At 38.8% G+C, this 20,113-nt stretch overlaps 1 protein-coding gene across 9 annotated transcripts in view; it reads right to left on the bottom strand.

Moving 5' to 3' along the window:
* The window catches only part of LOC308639067 (zinc finger protein 124-like), a 216,794-nt gene continuing 196,681 nt past the window's right edge, over positions 1-20,113 (bottom strand). For 3 of the 9 annotated variants that reach the window (XM_081277043.1, XM_081277047.1, XM_081277046.1), the window contains exons 3-4: positions 14,883-14,943; positions 12,624-14,323 (exon numbers count right to left, since the gene is read on the bottom strand). In XM_081277043.1, the coding sequence (XP_081133169.1) occupies positions 12,913-14,323; positions 14,883-14,943 (1,472 nt within the window). In that variant the 3' untranslated portion in view covers positions 12,624-12,912. Of the gene's footprint in view, positions 628-12,623; positions 14,324-14,877; positions 14,944-15,123; positions 15,251-20,113 lie in introns of those variants that run through there. The other 6 variants (XM_081277048.1, XM_081277049.1, XM_081277044.1 and 3 more) reach the window with 5 other exon arrangements.

Raw genomic sequence — 20,113 nt, 5'->3', positions numbered from 1 at the left:
GGGACAAGGATCACAGAGAGATGACTGAGGACAACAGCAAAATTCAGCCATGTGTGGTCAGGATGTGAATAGCACCAGGAACAGCAGCCCATGTGTGGGTGGGAAATAAGCTGTTCTGGCCTCTCCAGAGCAGAGAGAAGGCAGCCTCCAATTAGATCTTGTACAGACACATTTCACTACAATGAGACCTGAGATTGTGACATCCAGAGAGCAGCTACTGCCTGACTATCTACACCTCAATAAGGAAAAGTCACCCCTCAGCATGTACCCGAGCCAGGACTGACATCTATCTACTCGGCCTGCTCTGCCCTGGCGCCCTCCTTGCCACAGGTGCAGCCCACTGGCTCCCAGCCTGCCCGGCTGCTGGTCAACCCAGAGTCCCTTTATCTCTCATCTGCTTTATTCACATATTCTCTTTTTTGGAGAAACACAGCCTATTTTAAAAAGATCCTTAGAAATCAAAATTCCTCTTTCATCTCACTCCAATGAGAATGGCAGCTTTTAAGAACAGAAAACAGGGCTGGGATTGTGGCTCAGCGGTAGAGCACTCGCCTAGCACGGGCAGGACCTGGGTTCGATCCTCAGCACCACATAAAAATAAAGGCATTATGTTGTGCCCATCTACAACTAAAAAATAAATTTAAAAAAAAGAACAGAAAACACATTATGTGTTGACGAGGATGTGGGGAAAAGGCACACTCATACACTGCTGGTTGTAGAGTAGGTTGGTGCAACCAATATGGACAATTCTATGAAGATTCCTTGAAATACTTGAAATGGAACCCCCATTTGACCCAGCTATTCCACTCCTGGGTTTGTACCCAAAGGAATTAAAAACATTATATTAGAGTGACACAGCCATATCAATATTTATAGCAGCACAATTTATAATAGCTAATTTGTGGAACCAGCCTAGATCTCCTCAGTAAATGAATGGATTAAGAAACTTTGATATATATACACACAATGAAATATTATTCAGCATAAAAAGAGAATAAAATTAGGACATTTGCAGATAGATGGATGCAGAAGGAGAATATTATGCTAAGTGAAGTAAGCCAATTTCCACAAAAAAACGAATGCCAGATGTTATCTCTTATATGAAGATGATGATTTATAATGGGGATGGGGGAAAGCATGGGAGGAATCGTGGAATTTTAGATAGGGAAAAGGAGAAGGGTGTAAAGGAAGGGGGCAATGGGGGTAAAATAGATGGTGAAATGAGATGGGCATCATTACCCTAAGAATATGTATAAAGACACAAATGCTGTGACACTACTTTTTGTACAACCGGAGTCATGAAAAAATTTTCACTATGTGCAATAGAAATTGAAATACATTTTTCTGTCACATATAACAAAGCAGAATGAATAAATAATTTTTAAAAAAATGTCCTAGGAACTTAAACATGGAGTCTTTAAAAGTATTTATTTTAGGTTCTGTGTAAATGACATTCAGGTTAGCTCCAATATTCTACTTTGAAAATTCCGTGTTCCTTCCAGTTTATTGGTGAGAAAATGAAAGCCACAGTACACCTGGTCCTTTAGCCTCTCAAGAATCTCATAAACAAATATTCTTTCCTTGCATATTATGAATAGTAAAATATCTTTTCCCCCCTTGCCATGGTCTTAGAACTCCTTTAATGTTGTTATACCTGACTTTCAGATGGTAAACACTTTCAACTGATTCCATTCATAATTTCTTTCCTCTGTTTTCTACTATTATTATTGTTCAGTGTTCAATCTCCTGTATCATTTTTTTTTTATTTTTGCTCTTTTTCTGATTGTAGATTGTGTGTTTGAATATTTCCTCACTTTGATGATTTAGCCCTTCTGTTTGGATTATAGGTTTCTATGTCTACTACAGAGATACAAATGAGCAGAGTAGGTTTGGAAATGCTGGCATTCCAGGTTACAGTAACCTCCTGGATGGAAACTCAGGGTCAATGATGCTGGAGTTATTATAGAAAGAGCTTAGGTAAAGGCTGTTCCCAATTAGCCACAGCAAAAAACGGGTGGTCTAGTGACCAGGGCCCAATTTACCTGGGCCATGGCACTGTCGATGGTTAGCTCTGTGCATATAAATAGAAAAAAAGACTTGCCCAGGAGAGTTAGAACCACGACCCTGGCTTTCTAAAAATATTTTTGCCATGGTGAATAAGCCCTTTTACATCCCCCCATGTGATCCTGTGACAGGTCCCTATCTAGGGTTCTCATGTCCTCTTGCATTTTTGCTTCCTCTCTTCTTGTATTGTGCAACAGGTCATCATGTCAGGTAGGCATCCAGGGTCAGACATGCCAGGCTGGACCCAGATGGGCTGTGGATTTTTTTTTTTTGGGAAAACACAAGCAAATCACCTAGCTAACATCACCAGGAGTGGTGAAGGCTCCTACTACTGGTTGATAAACTAGTCTTTATATTGTACTAAAGGTTAATGAGAAGGCCCAGTCAAGGGGCCAATATTTGAAGCTAGGTGTTCAGTCATCACCTTTAGGCACTGTTAATAAATTCAGAGTAAAAAAAAATAGTCTTTTGAATACCATAGGGAGAAGGTGAGGAGGTGCTGTATCACCCCTTTTGTTTTCAAATGGCAGCCTTCAGCTCTTTCTGGGCTCTTTTCACTATTCCTTGCTGCTGAGGGCTGTAAGGAATACTAGTGGTATGTTTAATATTCCACTCTGCACAGAAATCCTTAAAGGCCTTGCTGGTAAATGTGAGACATTATCTGTTTTTATTTGGGAAGATCCTCCCTTGGGTGTAAAACAGTGCAAGAGGTGAGAACAGACATGTGAGAAGCTGTTTTTCTCTCTTATTCCTCAACAAGAGTTTGTATGTAAATTTATGTCCAAGTGTATATCTTAGTGGTGGGAAACTTGCCTCATAGGTGACATATCTGGTTTGGATACTCAGTACTGTCAAATATCAATATGTGTGTGTGTGTGTGTGTGTGTGTGTGTGTGTGTGTGTGTCTTCTTTTTGAAGTTTAAAAACCTGGATGACATGAATATCATTTATAGCAAGAATAACATATTATTAGAACTTAAATTACTTTTGGAGAATTGTGAATTTTGCACCATAAAATTTTTATTTTTCAATAATTCATCAGAAATTTATACCAAACTTTTTCCAGTTAGAAATATTCTAGAAAACCTTAGTAAAATAATCTATTTTTTCTCAAATTATATATTTTTAAGATCATCTTGTAATATGTGATAAGTATGACTGAAAATCTTTCTAAGTGCTCACTTTCCATCACTCATTTCCACATCACTGAGATGTGGCAGGCAGAACATAAAGCATCATTTGACATACAGTGTGGATATGCAAGGAGAAGGGGCTATGTAGAATGTAACTGGATTGTGTTCTGAGCATGGGGAGGATAGTAGAAGGCCCTCTGTGTACCTAATCCCACTCATCAGACTAAACCCTGGCCTGTCCATATTATATCTCACCTGCCCTCACCCTTGACCTCTGCTGGCACATCTGAGTCCTCATTGATGTTCATTCCCTTACTAAAAAAGCATTAGTTTGACATGTGACATCAAAAATGAAGAGTTCAATATTTCTAATGAGTTCTCTGCTGAATTCTGTAATGATTTCTCTAAATTGAAAGAAGGATAATTGATAATGGTTAAATGTATACAATGAGGGGAAGGAAACATAAAACTTACTGCTTTTGATTAGATCCATTATTCAAAAAATTGCTTTTCCTGTTTTGAATGTACGAAAATAATAAATTAACATTGTTAGAAGATAAATTGAATATACTGAAATTTTTATGCTGAATGCCAATCCAGGTAGACAATTTCCAATCTTGTTTCAGCAAGAGCAAGAAAAAAAATCTCATTGATTAAAAAATACACACATTTATATAAAGTGGACAATACACCATTAAAGTCTTATTTCAAATTACACCTGCTTATAAGACAATTTTGTACACATCTAAAAAGTGTACTTATATTTTAGATTGTATTTAGTCTCTACACTCTTGGTGTGAAGTAATATTTTCAGTTACTATACATTGTTGAATGGACTTGTAGCTAAGTCCTGGGGAAAGAGGCAGATTGTTTATCTACATTACACAGAACAGACCCTCTGGCTCCATCTGCTCAGGGCCCCAACCTCTCTTTGTTCTTCAGTTTGTAGAAGATGGAGTTGAGAATTGGGGTGAGGTGGTATAGAAGACAGCCAGATCTTTATCATCTGCTAAAGACCAGAGGGATCTTGGTGTGGGTTAAGGTGTGTAAAGCAAAGGGTGCATAGCAGAAAGTCTCCACAATAAGGTGGGTGCTGCAGGTGGAGTAGGCCTTCTCCTCTACCCTGAGTGCATACAGCAGAAAGCAAGAAAGACTTGACCACAAGAAGTGATTCCAGGTAATGCAAATGTAAGGAAAAAGTGGTGCTCACAAACTCTGTGTACTCCTGGACCCAGATGTTCAGTCAAACTAGGGCCAAAATGATGGGGACATAGAAGAAAAAATGATTGATGGTCCTAAATCAGCAGTAAGAGATAGATATGGAGTGTATATGTGATAGGAGAACAGGAGTTGATAAAGCCCTTTATAAAGACCTATTATCACAGGGCACCGTGGCACATGCCTGTAAACCCTGTAATCCCTAAAGGGTATCACAAGTTCACAGCCAGGCTCAGCAAAAGTGAGCACTTAAAAACTCACGGAGACTCTGTCTCTCATTAAAAGATAAAATTGAGCAGGGGATGTGGCTCAGGGGACGAGTGACCTTGAGTTCAATCCTCAGTACAAAAACAAACAAACAAATAAACAAAAACCAAAGACATAAGGAACAGTGTATCTCCACTTATTAAAGAAAGAAAGGAGAAACTCTGAATTTCACATTCACTGAACCAGGAAAGCAGAAGCCATCTTAGGGACATGTGTAGAGATGTAACTTACATCAATGAGGGACAGCAAACTAAGCAGGGAATAGACGAACGTGTGGAGGAGGATATACAAGAGGGTGAGAAGAATCATAGATAGGTTGTCAATTAGAGCCATTAGGAAGATGAGAGCAATGCAAATGAAGAGGAAATACTAAATCCATTTTTATATTTTTTATTATTTGGTACTGGAGATTAAGCCCAGGGGTGCACAACCCCTGAGCAACATCCCCAGAACTTTTAGTTTTTATTTTGACACTGGGTCTTGCTAAGTTGTTTAGGGCATCACTAAGGGGAAGAGGAAAACTTTGTCATCCTCCTCCCTCAGCCTCCTGGTCCACTGGAGTTCTAAGTGTGTGACACTGTGCCCAACTAGCTAACTCTCTATGATGGAAATAATTCCAACCAGAGGAAATCAGAGGACAATTGATCATAATTTTCCACAGAGCTTTATTACACTTCACCTTGGTATGACAAACAAGAATCAGTAGGTTGAGTAACGATTATTAAGTCAATTTGCAAAAATTTCTTTCTGCAATCAGGATGTGTGTTATTCATTAAATGTGTGCATCTTAATTTAAGTACCAGGTTTTTTGTATTTGTGAAAAAGAAAACTCATGTTCTTCTTTAAATATTAATATTTTCTGAGACTAATTATGACCAAAATGTTTTCTAAGAAACTTGGAAATTTAGTGAACCATAACATTTGTTACAACTTCAGTAGGATATGAATGTCTTGTATCTACTAATGCATTTACAAATTAGTATAAGGAATTATTTTTTCAGGATATAGGCATAGAAAATTCATTTAAATTCATCCAATAGAGGTCCATATTACAATATGTTTTAAAATCATCACAGCATCATTTATTTCTTCTATATTTATTTTTTAAGACTTACTTCCAAAATTTCTTTGTTTTATTATGTAATGTAAGAAAATGGTTTTTTTTAATCTTCTTTAATGTTCTTTGTACAACATTCCCAGGTGCGGTGTATCTTAAGTCAGGGAACATTATTTTTTTTTCTGTTCTAAAATTCACAGTGAATTCTTATTGCCAAGACCTCGCATACAAAGTCACAGAAATTCACACTCTGAATTTTCACTGTTCACCTCCACCCAGTCTCTTTTTGGTTTTCATTCAATCTCCAGAGTTCAGTAGAATGTCATTTCCATATCTGACATCTATTCCTATGTTCATTACAGCTTTCCAGCTGTGCCCAAACTCTTCACAAGCAACATTTGTGGTATGTCTCTGTGCTTCTGGGATGCTTATGCACCAAACTCATAGCTTTATGAACTCTTCAAAAAATGAATTTGGGGCTGGGGATGTGGCTCAAGCGGCAGCGTGCTTGCCTGGCATGCGTGCGGCCCAGGTTCGATCCTCAGCACCACATACCAACAAAGATGTTGTGTCCGCCGAGAACTAAAAAATAAATATTAAAAAAATTCCCTCTCTCTCTCTCCTCTCTCAGTCTCTTTATAAAAAAAATGAATTTGAACACAAGGTCTGTCATTTGGATCTTGTGGAAGTGGAAGGAGGAGCTGTCATCCTGAGAATATGCAGATCAGAAGAGTATACAAGATTCCAGTCTTGATGAAGTTCATCATTGGACAATTTTGAGAAGTACCACCAATAATTCTGTGATTTTTAGGCTTATATATTATATTAGAGCCAAAGTTCACTAGACTTGAGGAAAGCTCACATCATGAAACATTAAGATCCACACAAGTGGTATTATGTGTGCACACATGAATGAGAAAGAGCAACTAGAAAATGAACAAAGAACTTGAAGGCTAAATGTCTCCAAAGAGGATATCCAAATGCATAATAAACACATTAAAACATGTGCTGCACCTGTGCTAACCAGTGAAATGAGGATCAAATTCATAATGAGAAACCATTTCACATCCACAAGAAAAAAATTTATTCAAAAATAAATGACAAAATGTGTGTAGAACTTGAACCTTTGCTGAGTTTTTTGGAAATTTGAAATAGTGATGCCAATGTGTTAAGCAGTACAGTGATTCCTCAAAACAATAATCCTTGACTTAATAAATAATCCAGTATTTTCACCAGTGGGGTGCATACACACACACACACACACACACATACACACACACACAAATAGTTATAATAAATAAATAAAGGTAAAACAGCTATCTGTGTGCCACATCCATCCTGAGGTGAATGACAAAATGTGATACGTATACACAATGATAAACTAACTGTAAAGACAAAAATGTACACAGAGACAGGCCACAATAACAATGAACATTGAAGAAATTATACTTCATGACAGAAGCCAGTCATGAACTAGCCACAGGAATTGGAGAGAAAGTTGCCTGAGACTAAGGGAAGGGGAAAGAGTGTTTCATGAGTTTTACTTTGGACAGATTAAAAACCTCTGAAGATGCATGGCAGTGATGGTCATACATCAATGTGAATGCTCTTAATAGCACAAAATTATGCACTTAAAATGGTTGAAAAATTTCTATATATATATCTTTACCTTAATGTAAAAGCCAAAACTTTTAAATGAACTTCAGTTATTTCAAATTTGGATAGACAATTGTATTGTAAAACAATTTAGGTAAAATTCTGAGTATTTATGAAGCAATTGATATTTAATGATGGCATGAAGTTTGATAATTAGTAAAAGAAAAAAAATTGAGAAAAGTAGTTTTTAAATATAATTTCAAATCAACATGAATAAAGATCAGATTGATAACCTCATGTACCATGATGCTTCAGTAACTTAGTTATTAGCAAGTAAAAACACACTATTTACAACCAAATAATACTACAATAATATCTGTCATTTTCTTTTTCTGTAGGACTGTCAATGACTCACCTACCATGAGATGGACATAATTATTCTGATTTAAAAATTTGGAAAAAGAGACAGAAGAGAGATAATGAATGACACATAAATCAGATATGTTTTCTTGGGTGTCAAAAAAGCCACCACAGCATCTGCTTTATTACCTATGTTCCAGTCTTCTAACATTCTAACACCTATCTATAATGTTATATTAATAAAACAGAGTCTGCACCTCACAAGGAAGCAGCCTTAACTATCATGAATTTATTTCAATAATGGGACCAATCTTAAGACCTGTATTTCATACAAAATCTTCAAAGGCACAGGATCACACACATGGGGAATGAACGTTTCAAATATAATGGGAGGATATTTTTTCTTATGTAAAAATACATCAAATTGAGATCAATGGTCCACTTACATTTTTATCCATTGAAGTAGCTGAAAGTACCTTTTCAGAAGCCCATGTCACAATGTTTTCACTTGCTTTGCTTTGCTTATACTCCCTCCAAATCATGCAGTCTCAATCCCAGCAGTACTTACATTATCAAGAAATATGCTCTCCAAGAAAAAAAAAATTCTGTCCCAACCCCTTTTCCCATGGTCAACTCACTTTTGGTGAATGAATTTGTCTTTACCTCAGACTACAAGTAAAAACAAATTATAAATCACAGCCAGTCACAGATGACACAAACACAGTTCTAAATGGGGGCATGTTCCAGGGAGCAGAATACATCCAGGGAGCCCTGCAGTCTTCCCCTGGGTGGGCACAGGACAGGTCAATGGAGGTCCTTAAATCACACTATCACAGCTATCAGAACCCAAGTTCTCTGCTGGAGGCCCTCTCTCCTCCTGGCAGGGTACCCAGGGTACTGGCAGAGTATACCAGGGTTCCACATGACAGGGGGAGTAGTCCACCCTGTGGCACACACCAGGTTGACCCTGGGGCCCAGTGTACCAAGACTCCACAGCAGGAGGAGATGCCAAACCTGAGCCATACACCATGTTGACCTGTGCAGAGTGGGGTCTGGCAGGAGCCCATGAGGCTAATAGAGGGTATGTTTCCTGGTGCCCACCAAGGCCATCAGGAAAGAGGAATGTGAGTGTGGAGAACTGAGGGGACTCTGAGCTCAGGCAGTGCAGGGAAGAAGGCGGCAGTGAAGAGCAGATCCAGGCACGACTGCGTGGTCATGGCCCAGGATGTTCATCAGACCCAGGAGTAAATGGGCATCCATGTAAGTGCCTCCTGCTCCACAGTCATTAATAGACCCCAGGACCAGCAGTGTCCAGGCCTCCTGGGCACAATGACCCCAGCAGAGCACAGCAAGATCAACCAGAAGTGTATATAAACATGCAAACCCCTTGCAGTACAGGGCAAGCACTGGAAAGCTGGATCCTGGAAATTTATTGGCTGTAGGGTCAAGAGGGGTATTGCCTTCATGAAGGCTGACCACCTCCAGGGTGCTACACCCACTGTGGACTTCAAATGGGTCATGAATGCTGGTAAGGAAGCTCTAAAATGTCTGGGTGTCTTAAAACTAGTGCTCCTAAATCCCATCAGAGACCCTGCTGTTACTGTTAAAAGAAAAATTCCTGGCTACCATGTGAAATTTTTTGCCAGTTGAGCCTCTATTAGTGATGTGGGGCATATGAGGCTGGATACTTGGGGAAGACTCAGGGAGCAGACTCATTGACAGCAGGGCTCAGAAGGGTATCACCTAAAATTTTCTATACCTTGATGTTGGAATTTCATTATCTTTACACCCGGAGGGGGGGGGTGGAGGTTTATTTATTTTTATTTTTATTTTTTTGCAGGAGTCTACATATAATTTTTTTTGGTTGTACAAGAAAGTGAAATTTTAAACATTTTTGAGATTATTCACATGTCTTACCAGCTTTACTAGAAAAGAAGAAGGAATATAATTACATCTTCATTCTAACGGATATTGAGTTCTTTGCAAAACTTTTTTCTGATATTTGTTTTAAAGAAAATTATGGTGAGGGTCTCTGGAGAAGCTTACTTAAGATTCTTAGGTGCAGAAGGGGGCACCAATACATTAGGACATTCAACTGGGGCCCTCCTTACCTAGTTTTGATCACATGCTATGTATGAAGAAAATCATCACACAATGTTCCCAGGGCTACTGAGGTTCCCTGAACACAGAGAGAAGTCCAGCCTGGGTTTTCTGGCACATTCCACCTAAATATTAATCATGGTGTTAAAAGCTAAATTGGATGTCAGTGGTTAAAATTCCCTGCTAAAGATGTTTAAGAAGAAAGGGACCAGAAGAAAACATAAAGGAAAACCTGCATAGCTGCACCTACTGACGTGGTCATCAGTGGGTCCACACACACAGTAGCAGCAAACTCACCACCTGAGCTAGGGGAATGCTCAGTGCTAAAGCACCTACCTGTCTAGCAGGCACAAGGCAAGATTGGGTCCCTGGCACCAGGGAAAGAGAAGAAATAGAAAGCAACTCAATTAAGTACAGGGCAAAGTATATTCTGAGAAGATGCCTCTCCAAACAATACATACAAATTACAACTTTTACAATGCCCTTTAATGTGCCTACATACAACACAACACATGAGACTTAGAACAAACACGAGTGACAGAGTGGTGGTCCCACAGTCATCAACAGGCCAAGATGGCACCAAGGAAAAGAAAGAGGCCAGCTGCAGGACATAAATGGGCACATCTCTATGGTCCCAGCATCTAGGAGGCTGAGGCCGGGTGACCATAAGTTTGAGGACAGTGTCACCCCATCTCAAAAAATAACAATAAAAGGGCTATGGGGAAGCTCAGTGGTGGAGCACTCCTGGGTAAAATCTGAAGGAAAGAAGGGAGCAAAGGAGGAAAAAAGAGACATTTAGCCAATCTGCACAGAATGCTGGAGTGCACAGGCCTCAACTCACATACACAATGTGTAATCAAACTTTAGAAAAACACAAAATCATAAATTGAGAAGTCATAAAATAATAATTATTTTTTGAGAAAAAGTAGTGGGCAGCAACGTTGTGAGAAAAATCAAAGGAATCAATAGTTGCATGACACAGTGAGGATGAAAGCACTGCACTAGGGAGGGTATGTAGAGAAAAGGGTGACTTGATCCTGTACATGTGTGTGCACGTGGGTGTGAGTGTGCATGTGTGGATGGCACAACTCACCCCTCCAAGGTGTTTGCTTTTGTAGTTTCACTGGGTGCTCTGGTGAACAGTTTAGACCAACTGGAAATATAAAAATTTGTAGTATAAGGTGTGAATTTATGTCCCTGTGATGCTCAGAATCATGCTAGAATCTTAGAGCTTGAAGGGCATTAGTATACATAAACACAGTAAAAAGTAATTCTTGCCTCTGAATCAATTAAGACTTGGAAACTCTACAGAAGGAAGGCCCATATTGATTTACATCAAAGTTTCAAGAAATATCCAAGAGCCAGGCATGATAACATGGTCTGTAATGGCAGTGGCTATAGAATTTGAATCACAAGTTCAAACCCAGCCTCACCAACATAATGAGGCCCTTGGGAAGATTTTAAAAAGCACTTCAATCAAAATTAAAAAAAAAAAACAAATAAATAAAAATGAATAGGGATGGGATCAGGGCTTATACACTTCAGATATGATGATGGTGGTGGTGATGATGATGATAATTACAATAATAATGTTTATTTTCTCTTGCCCTCAATTCTATGACCCTGGTAATTATATTTGAAAGCTCTCACAATTTTTATTTTGTCATGACTGTAATTCCACTGGAAAAGCAGGCTGAGGCAGGAGATTACAAGTTCAAGGTCAACCTCAGCAACACAGTGAGGACCTAAGCCATTCAGTGATACAATGTCTAAATATTTGAAAAAAAAATTAAAAAAGAATTAGGATGTGGCTCAGTGATCAAGTGTCTCTGGGTTGAATCCCTGGTACCAAAAAAAGTAAAAGAAATTAAAATAAAAAATTCTCAAGTCTATGTAAGTCTAAATAGATCTGAAACGACTGAAGGTCTCACCACATTTTTATATACAAGGCTTTTCTCCAGAGTGAGTTCTTCCATGATGTTCAAAAACAACATGGAAAAGTGAAAATGTCATCACATTGTTTAAAGAATAGATGGGTTTTCCCTGATGTGAATCCCTTTATGTCTTTGAAGGAAACCATGAAAGCTGAATACTGCCCCACATGGCTTTTCCACAGGATTTTCTACAGTATGAGTCCTTTCATACAACTGAACAAAACGGAAACACTTGAACACTTACTTGCACATGATTTATTCATTTTGGCATGAATCTTTCCAGAAGAGTCTTTCCAGAACTTATAAAAAACTCAGAAAATTAGAAAACTTCCCACATTAATCACATTCTCAGGGCTTCTCTCTGTATTTTCATATATGAGAAGGAAAGCAGGACTGGGATGGGAAGCTGACAGAATGTACCAAATCTTCCTCATTCTGAGGTTTGTTTTTCAGTGTGAGTAAAATGACTTTGAAGGCAACAGGAAAAATGGAATGATTTTCCAAATTCTTCACATTTAAAGCTTTATTCAGTTGGATCGAGTAGTGTTTGCCTTTAATCTCAGAGACTCGGGGTCTGAGGCAGAAGGATCACAAATGTGAAGCCAAACTCAGCACCTAAGCAAGGCCCTAAGGAACTCTGCAAGTCCCTGTCTCAAAATACAAAGGAAAAACATTGTGGCTCAGTGATAGATGACCCCCAGACTAAATCCCCAGTACTATTTATAGGTAGGTCGGTAGGTAGGTAAGTAGGTAGGTAGGTAAGTAGATAGATAGATAGATACATTTGGACATGTGAGCACTCTCTTCTCTTTGAATTTGACAAGAAATATTGATTTACCACATTTCACATTCAAAAAATTTTTCTACAGAAAACTGACTACATGTTAAAGAGTGAAACATTATTAAAGGAAGACTTTGCAAATTGTTTTCCTGAGTACGATTTCTTTTCACTATGGGTTCTTTCATGTAAGTGAAGCTGAGCAGATGTAACAAAGGCTTTTCCACATTGTTTACAACCCTAGAGCTTCTCTCCAATATGTGTTTTCCCATGTCTCTGAAGGTCACTGGAACTAGCAAAGGCTTTGCCACATTGCTCAAACTCATAGGGCTTTTCTCCAGTATAAGTTTTTAAAGTTTGGGAAGGTAACTGGAACTAGCAAAGAAATTGCCACACTGTTTACATTCATAGGGCTTCTCCCCACGTATGTGTTCTTCTATGTCTGTGAAGCTTACTGGATGTAGCAAAGGCTTTGCCACACTGCTCACATGCATAAGGCCTCTCTCCAGTATGAATTCTTTCATGTAAGTGAAGGTCAGAGGAACGAGCGAAGGCTCTGCCACACTGCTTACATGCATAAGGCTTCACCCCAGTATGAATTTTTTTATGTGTGTGAAGGCCAGAGATATGAGTGAAGGCTTTTCCACACTGCTTACACACATAGGGCTTCTCCCCAGTATGAGTTTTTTCATGTGAGTGAAGATGACTGGATGTAGTAAAGGCTTTGCCACACTGCTTACATTCATAAGGCTTCTCTCCAGTATGTGTTCTTCCATGAATCTGAAAGGAACTGGATGTAGAAAAGGCTTTCCCACACTGCTTACATTCATAGGGCTTCTCTCCAGTATGCACTCTTCCATGAATCGGAAGGTAACTGGATGTAGAAAAGGCTTTGCCACACTGCTCACATTCATAGGGCTTCTCTCCAGTATGTGTTCTTCCATGTGTTTGAAGGTCACGAGATCTAGCAAAGGCTTTGCCACACTGCTTACATTCATAAGTCTTCTTTCCAGTATGTACTCTTGCATGAATCTGAAGGTTACTGAACATATCAAAGGCTTTGCCACACTGCTTACAATCATAGGGCTTCTCTCCAATATGTGTTCTTCCATGTCTGTGAAGGCTACTGGATGTAGAAAAGGCTTTGCCACACTGCTTACATTCATAGGGCTTCTCTCCAGTATGTGTTCTTCCATGTATTTGAAGGTCACGAGATCTAGCAAAGGCTTTGCCACACTGCTTACATTCATAGGGCTTCTCACCAATATGCATTCTCTGATGTGTTCTAAGTAAACTGGAATAATCAAAGTCTTTCCCACATATCTTACTTTTGAAATGTGCATCCCCTGTGTGTGTGATCCTGTGCCTTTGAAGACTTGTCTGTGAAATACAGGTCTGAACACCTTGTTGACATTCATAGAGTTCCTCTCCAGAATGAGTTCTTTCATGTCTTCTAAATAAAGAGGAGAAAAGAAAGGCTTTTTCACATATGTCCCATTGAAAAAGTTTACCTCCACTGTGTGTTATCATGTGTCTTTGAACACCGGTGGGATAAGAGGAGGCTTCAACACATTGTTGCCATTTATCGGGTTGCCCCCCAGTATGAGTTTCTTCATGTCTCTCAATGTCATTGGAACAATTGATGACTTTTCCACATACTGTACTTTCATAAGATCCATCTACCATTTGTATTAACATTTGTGTGTGAACGCTTTTGAGAGAAACCTGAGATTTCCTATATTGTTTCAATCCACATGGCTTCTCTTCACATTCCTCATGGTTGTAGTGTTTGTGTCCAGAGTGAGATGTGATCTGCCTGAAGGAATGAAGGGCATATGAAGTCTTTTGCACACATAATGAAGTCACATGGATTTACTATATTAAAATATTTCTTTGTTCAATTAAGAATTGGAATTGATTTGAAGGTTTCCCCACACTATTCTGTGCCTTTGAAGTTTACCATGACTTCTTTGAAGAAGTGACCAGCACATAATCAATGCTTAATTCATTCAAAATTTTCTATATATTTATACATCTTTACATTACTGCCAACATCAGGTAAAGGCTAGGTTTTCTGACTTGTTCAACTTGCCTGAAAATAAAGAGATTGAAAGGAAACAATCCTTTGCAACACAGCTTCTCTGTGGCTATTATCCAAATAGTGATATTCACATATGCAATTTTATAGTATATTTTGCATGTCAAATACTTTGAAAAGACTGAATATCTGTTACAGCTAAGTATATATTTCTGGTAAAAAATATTATAAGAATAAATACTTTTCTTATTATGCATACTTTTTCAGTTGGTTTGCTTTAAAAATTATATGACAGTTCTCAACTTCCCTCACGAATTCCTCTTCTGAGTATAGTTACCTTACATTGCTTCCAGAGTTTTCAATCTGATATTCAGTGGTCTTGTCTTCCCACCTGTTTTCTAAAATGAGAGAACAGAACAATCTTTATGAATATTTAGGAGCTAGAAATGCTTTGCCAAATCACAGGTGCCATTTTTGCTGCAATAATTCACCAACTTATTCCCTTTTCACCGTCTACATAAATTACCAAAATAAACATGAGTTCTCCATTTGATTAATTTTAGAAACATCATTATTACCTATAGAAGCCAGGTTTCTGAGGACCTCCAGCATCACATCTCTGTAAAGGTTCTTCTGGGAAAGATTCAGCAAAGCCCACTCCTCCTGGGTGAAGTTCACAGCCACATCCTCCAAGGTCACTGAGATCTAAAATATCCCACCAAATGTATAGTGGAGGCCAGGAGAGATTGACAGCATGAGAAATCTATACTCAACATGCATGATGTTCACATGATTCCCTGGCCTCTTGATGAATTCCATGATTTGATCCATCAAATCTTTATTGTACTCAATTTCTTACAGCCATGCCAACACTAGAAATTGGCTACTCAGAAGGCTAACATCCTTTTTCAGTGTTTTATACCCTTCCTTTGGTGAGTTCACAGCAAGTGAGACAGGCTCCCAGATCACTCCTAACTTCTTTATTGGTTGCATCTCTATTACATGTCCCAGAAATGTCCCGTGTGGTACAGAGCTAATATAAGCAATTTGGATAGTACTTATCTTTAGAAAAGAAAGGTGATGAGTAGGAAATTGCAGGAATCATTAAACTAAGCATTTGAGAGAGATTCTGCAAACTACACTGGCTCCCTGTACCTACAAGTTTAATATTAACAACATGGTATTTACTAATGCCTTGTTTCCTCTGAAAGTCTATCATTCCATACTTAAAGAAATGCCTAGAACCAGTACCACACCCACACACTCTGGGAATGGGGTCAATAAGGAGATTCTTTCATAGACAACATTTAGACAACCTTTCATACAGGTTGTCACAATGTGGTAACTGGAGATTAAGTTCATCCTCTGTGATTATACATAGAACAATTAGAAGTTGCAGGTGCTTTACTCCAGAACAAATTTTGTCAACTAGCTTAATATTAAGTGACAAAAACAAACATAAGTTCTCTATTTGATTAATTTATTTATTAATGAACACAACAATTTGATAATTTCCTGTGGTTACTGTCAAAGCAGAATGAGGTAAGTGCAAAGATGGCATGTGTCTTAGAAACAACTCAATGACCCAAAAATGTCACCTTGTCCAAACAACAGTCTTACAAAGTTTTATCTCTCTCAAAAAATCTTCTTAATAAACAGCAGGCACTACATTTCTAAGTCTCATAGTAAAAATAAATGTCCAATGATTGTTAAACTCTCCTTAACATCAGCCAGTTCACTACCATAATGTACAGTCATGAGACACATACCAATGCTCCGCTCAAGGACATTTTGATCAAGGTTGGGCCACATGTGCAATGGTTGTCTGTTGTGAAAGAGATTCATGGTGCCTGTAGCAAAGGTGGTGCAAACAAACATAAAGCAAAAGCTCTTCCAGAGTGTGGTAAAGTAAAAAGTTTGTAGCCCAGAATCCTGAACTACCCCACACAGTCTGGGTGTGAAACAGGCCACCATGCACATCTGTAAGCATGCTATGATGTCTGCACAGTGACGAAACAGGCAAAAAGAAAATGTCCCTGCCACTCACACAGAACCACACTCAAGGACTGAAAACATACAGAACCACCCAGAATAATGAAGAATCCACAATTACACTCAGAGACTTCAGACCAACTCTGTCAGGACAATGATGCAGGCAGGAGGGCTTCATGGGCCTTCAACCCTTGGAAGCACAGGGAGGTCTCAGGGTCACAGCAACACTCCACAGGACATAAACCACACCCTACAAGTGCACCACCAGTGAAATCCCATGTATGCTCAAAGAACACGAGAGCTAAAGCAGAAATCAGACCAGAAGCAGCTGAAAAGCCTCCAGGGAAGGGGACGTGAAACACAAGACTCTAAACAGACATAGGACAAAGAGGTGACTCAAGAGAAAAGGTGACCATTTTGATGAAAAAAAAAATGTAAAAGTCCATCTTAGGAAATTCTTAGAGAACACCAGAGGTGGTGCTGTATTGCTTTCTAAGTCATCCAATGCACATTTCAGAAAAGAAGAGCTAAAAACAATCATTGAAACTGCCACTTCAGAAAAACAGAGAAAGAAGGGCAAGGTAAACCTACATTAACCACAGGAAGGTAACAGAGGGTGTGGATAAAACCACAACCTGGATATCCGCAGTCTACAATATCAAGTTCTTCATGAACATCAGCATCACTGATAAACTGACATAAGGCTAAGAATACAAAGAACAGGGACTGGGGTTATGGTTCAGTGGAAGAGTGCTTGTCTACTGCTTAGGAGAAACTGGGTTCAATCCTCACTGACACATAAAAAGAAAAAAAGTGTAAAATATACAATAACATTAAAGAAAAAAGCAAAGAAGACTGAAAACCTAGTAACACATTTAAAAGTATCATCGTCAACAATGCATTGAGACTTCAAGATTATCATAAACATGCTTGATACAAATTAGACAACGTGCAAAAACTGGACCATTTATTTGAGAGACAATCTCCTATAACTTACACACAAGGGGAAATACACAAAACAGATAAGCCCATGGCTACTGAGTAAAATAGACTCAATAACTAATTACTACCCAAAAAGGCAAGGCAAGGGCCTTACGTCTCATACAGGCTTCCATGAGACACTGAAGAACTGCCACCAATTTTCTACTTTTTCTCCAGAACATAGAAGCTGAGTTAACACCTCCTAATTCTTTCTGAGGTATAGGTTAACATATTATCCAAATTAAATAGATAAAGAAAAGTGCTAAATAGAAAACAAAACTATGAATGATGCTCATAATCATAAATGTAAAAAACTGTACAATGAAGTCATCACACTCCAGGGGTCTATGCAAATGATTGGGAAATTATGGGCACAGGAACCCTCACTGCAGTGACTACAGCAGCCATATCCAGAACTGTCCAAAGCTAGATGCAAGGAAGATGCACCTTGCAATACTGGATGGACAATCTGCAGTTTACCCACACCAAAGAATATCACCCAGAAAATGAGCTCTGCAGCCTGGAAAGATACAGCACCCTTAAAGGCAGACTGGTAAGAGAGAGAAGCCAGTTTGAAATGGCCAAGTGCAGTAAGATTCCAAGTCAAGAACATTCTGGAAAAGACAACATTATAGATGCACTAGCAGGGGCTGGCGATGTGGCTCAAGCGGCAGCACGCTCGCCTGGCATGCGTGCGGCCCAGGTTCGATCCTCAGCACCACATACCAACAAAGATGTTGTGTCCGCCGAGAACTAAAAAAAAAATATTAAAAATTCTCTCTCTCTCTCTCTCACTCTCTCTTAAAAAAAAAAATAGATGCACTAGCAGAACTGATGGGTACCAGGGACTCAGGGAGCAGAGAGGGAGGGAGCAATGAGGAGGAGTGATGAACGGGTGGAACAAAGGATTCCCAGAGCAGTGAAACTCTTCTGTATGACATTATCTTGTATACTATGTGACACACACAATCACATCACACAGATAAGAAAACCTAAGGTAAAGGATGAACTTTGGCTTATCATAACATGTTGCTTCATCCATTCTCCTTATCAAATGTTCAACACTGGTTTAGTAACTAACAAACACCCTACACCAATGTGATATGTTGAAAACAGTGGAGACTATCAGCTGAAGAGAAGGGGTATTCCATACTATGAGTAATGGCACATTTAATTGTCACCTTGATTGGATTAATGATGCCAATGATTAATAACCTTATGGGTGTGTCTATAAATGATTGGCATGTGGAACAATGAACCAAACTGGAGAACCTCCTCAAGCTAGGCAGCACCATCTAATAGGACGGTGTCTTGGGTGAACAAAAGTTGGAAGAAGAAGGAATCTGCAGCAGAGCAAGCTCCTTTCTTCTCCAATTTATTCTTGATGGCTGATGCAGTGGCCTGAGATTATCAGACTCTGCCTTCTTCAGTCTCCCAAAGTGGACTCTGTCAGTGATTCTCCAGGGAGTTTCTAAAACCTTAGGTCTGGACTAGGGCAGCACCACTGATCCCTCTTGTTCTGAGGCTTCCGCCTCTTGGACTCTGCAGCAAGCACTACTAAAACTCTCCAGCTGCAGATGGCCACTGTGGACATCCAGCTTCGGGTCAAGTAGGCCAATCTAAAAGTCCCCTTTTATAATCATACTTCCTCTTGATGCTGTTCCTCTAGAGAACACTGACTAATAAACTATGTAAGTCAAAAATTGCTCTGAAAAAAATAAAGTTTATGTCATAAAGAAGTGAATAAACTACCAAGCCCTGAAGTTTTACAAACATATACATGAGAAACAATTTTATATGCTAAATACCATTTTCATAATAATGCAAAAATAAAGCAAAGAGGAAGAGTCAGAGTAACAAATTTCAAAACTATGGAAAAAAGCAAGGAAAATGATTTTCAATACTGTTTCCATCTCAAAAGAAATTGGATGATAAGTCTTCAAAAGTCATTGTGTGCTCATGCACACAAAGTGTTAAGTTTCACTGTGCTTAGCAAAATCAAAGGGGTTCTGTGAGAAACTATGAATTCTTTGAACTGTGTGCTTGTTGCCATCTTAAGAAGATAAAAGAATGTTCTGCAAGTTTAAATATATATATATATATATATATATATATATATATATATATATATATATATATATTTGTATGCTTGCCAGGAAATAACTAACTACAAGTAGTATAATAAGAAGTATAGAACACTGTGACCAGTAACAAAGTTATTCTGAGAATGTTTATCCATGCTAGAAAAGATTAAGCTGCCAAGAGGATGTGTTTCTTTTTTACTATATAAAAGAAGAAGAGAAAAAAATAAAGAGGTGCTCATTCCTACTGTGTGTGTGTGTGTGTGTGTGTGTGTGTGTGTGTGTGTGTGTGTGTGTGTCTTTCAGCATCTCTGCTGTTACCACCTGATCAGGAACTACAGATGGTCAGCGGGTTCTGACAAGTCATTCCAACTGCTGGTGTGGTGGAGTGCACCTATAACTTCAGCCAATAGGGAGGTTAAGGTAGGGAAATGACAAGTTGGAGGCCAGTCTCACCAACTTAGCAAGACACTCAGAAATTTAGTGAGACTGGTCTTCACTAAAAATTAAAAGA

The sequence above is a fragment of the Spermophilus citellus genome (assembly GCF_964194105.1).
Source record: "Spermophilus citellus genome assembly, chromosome: X".
In the NCBI taxonomy this organism is placed as follows: Eukaryota; Metazoa; Chordata; class Mammalia; order Rodentia; family Sciuridae; genus Spermophilus; species Spermophilus citellus.
The sequence above is the reverse complement of the archived record's forward strand: the minus strand, read 5'-3'. Positions and strand labels throughout refer to the sequence as shown.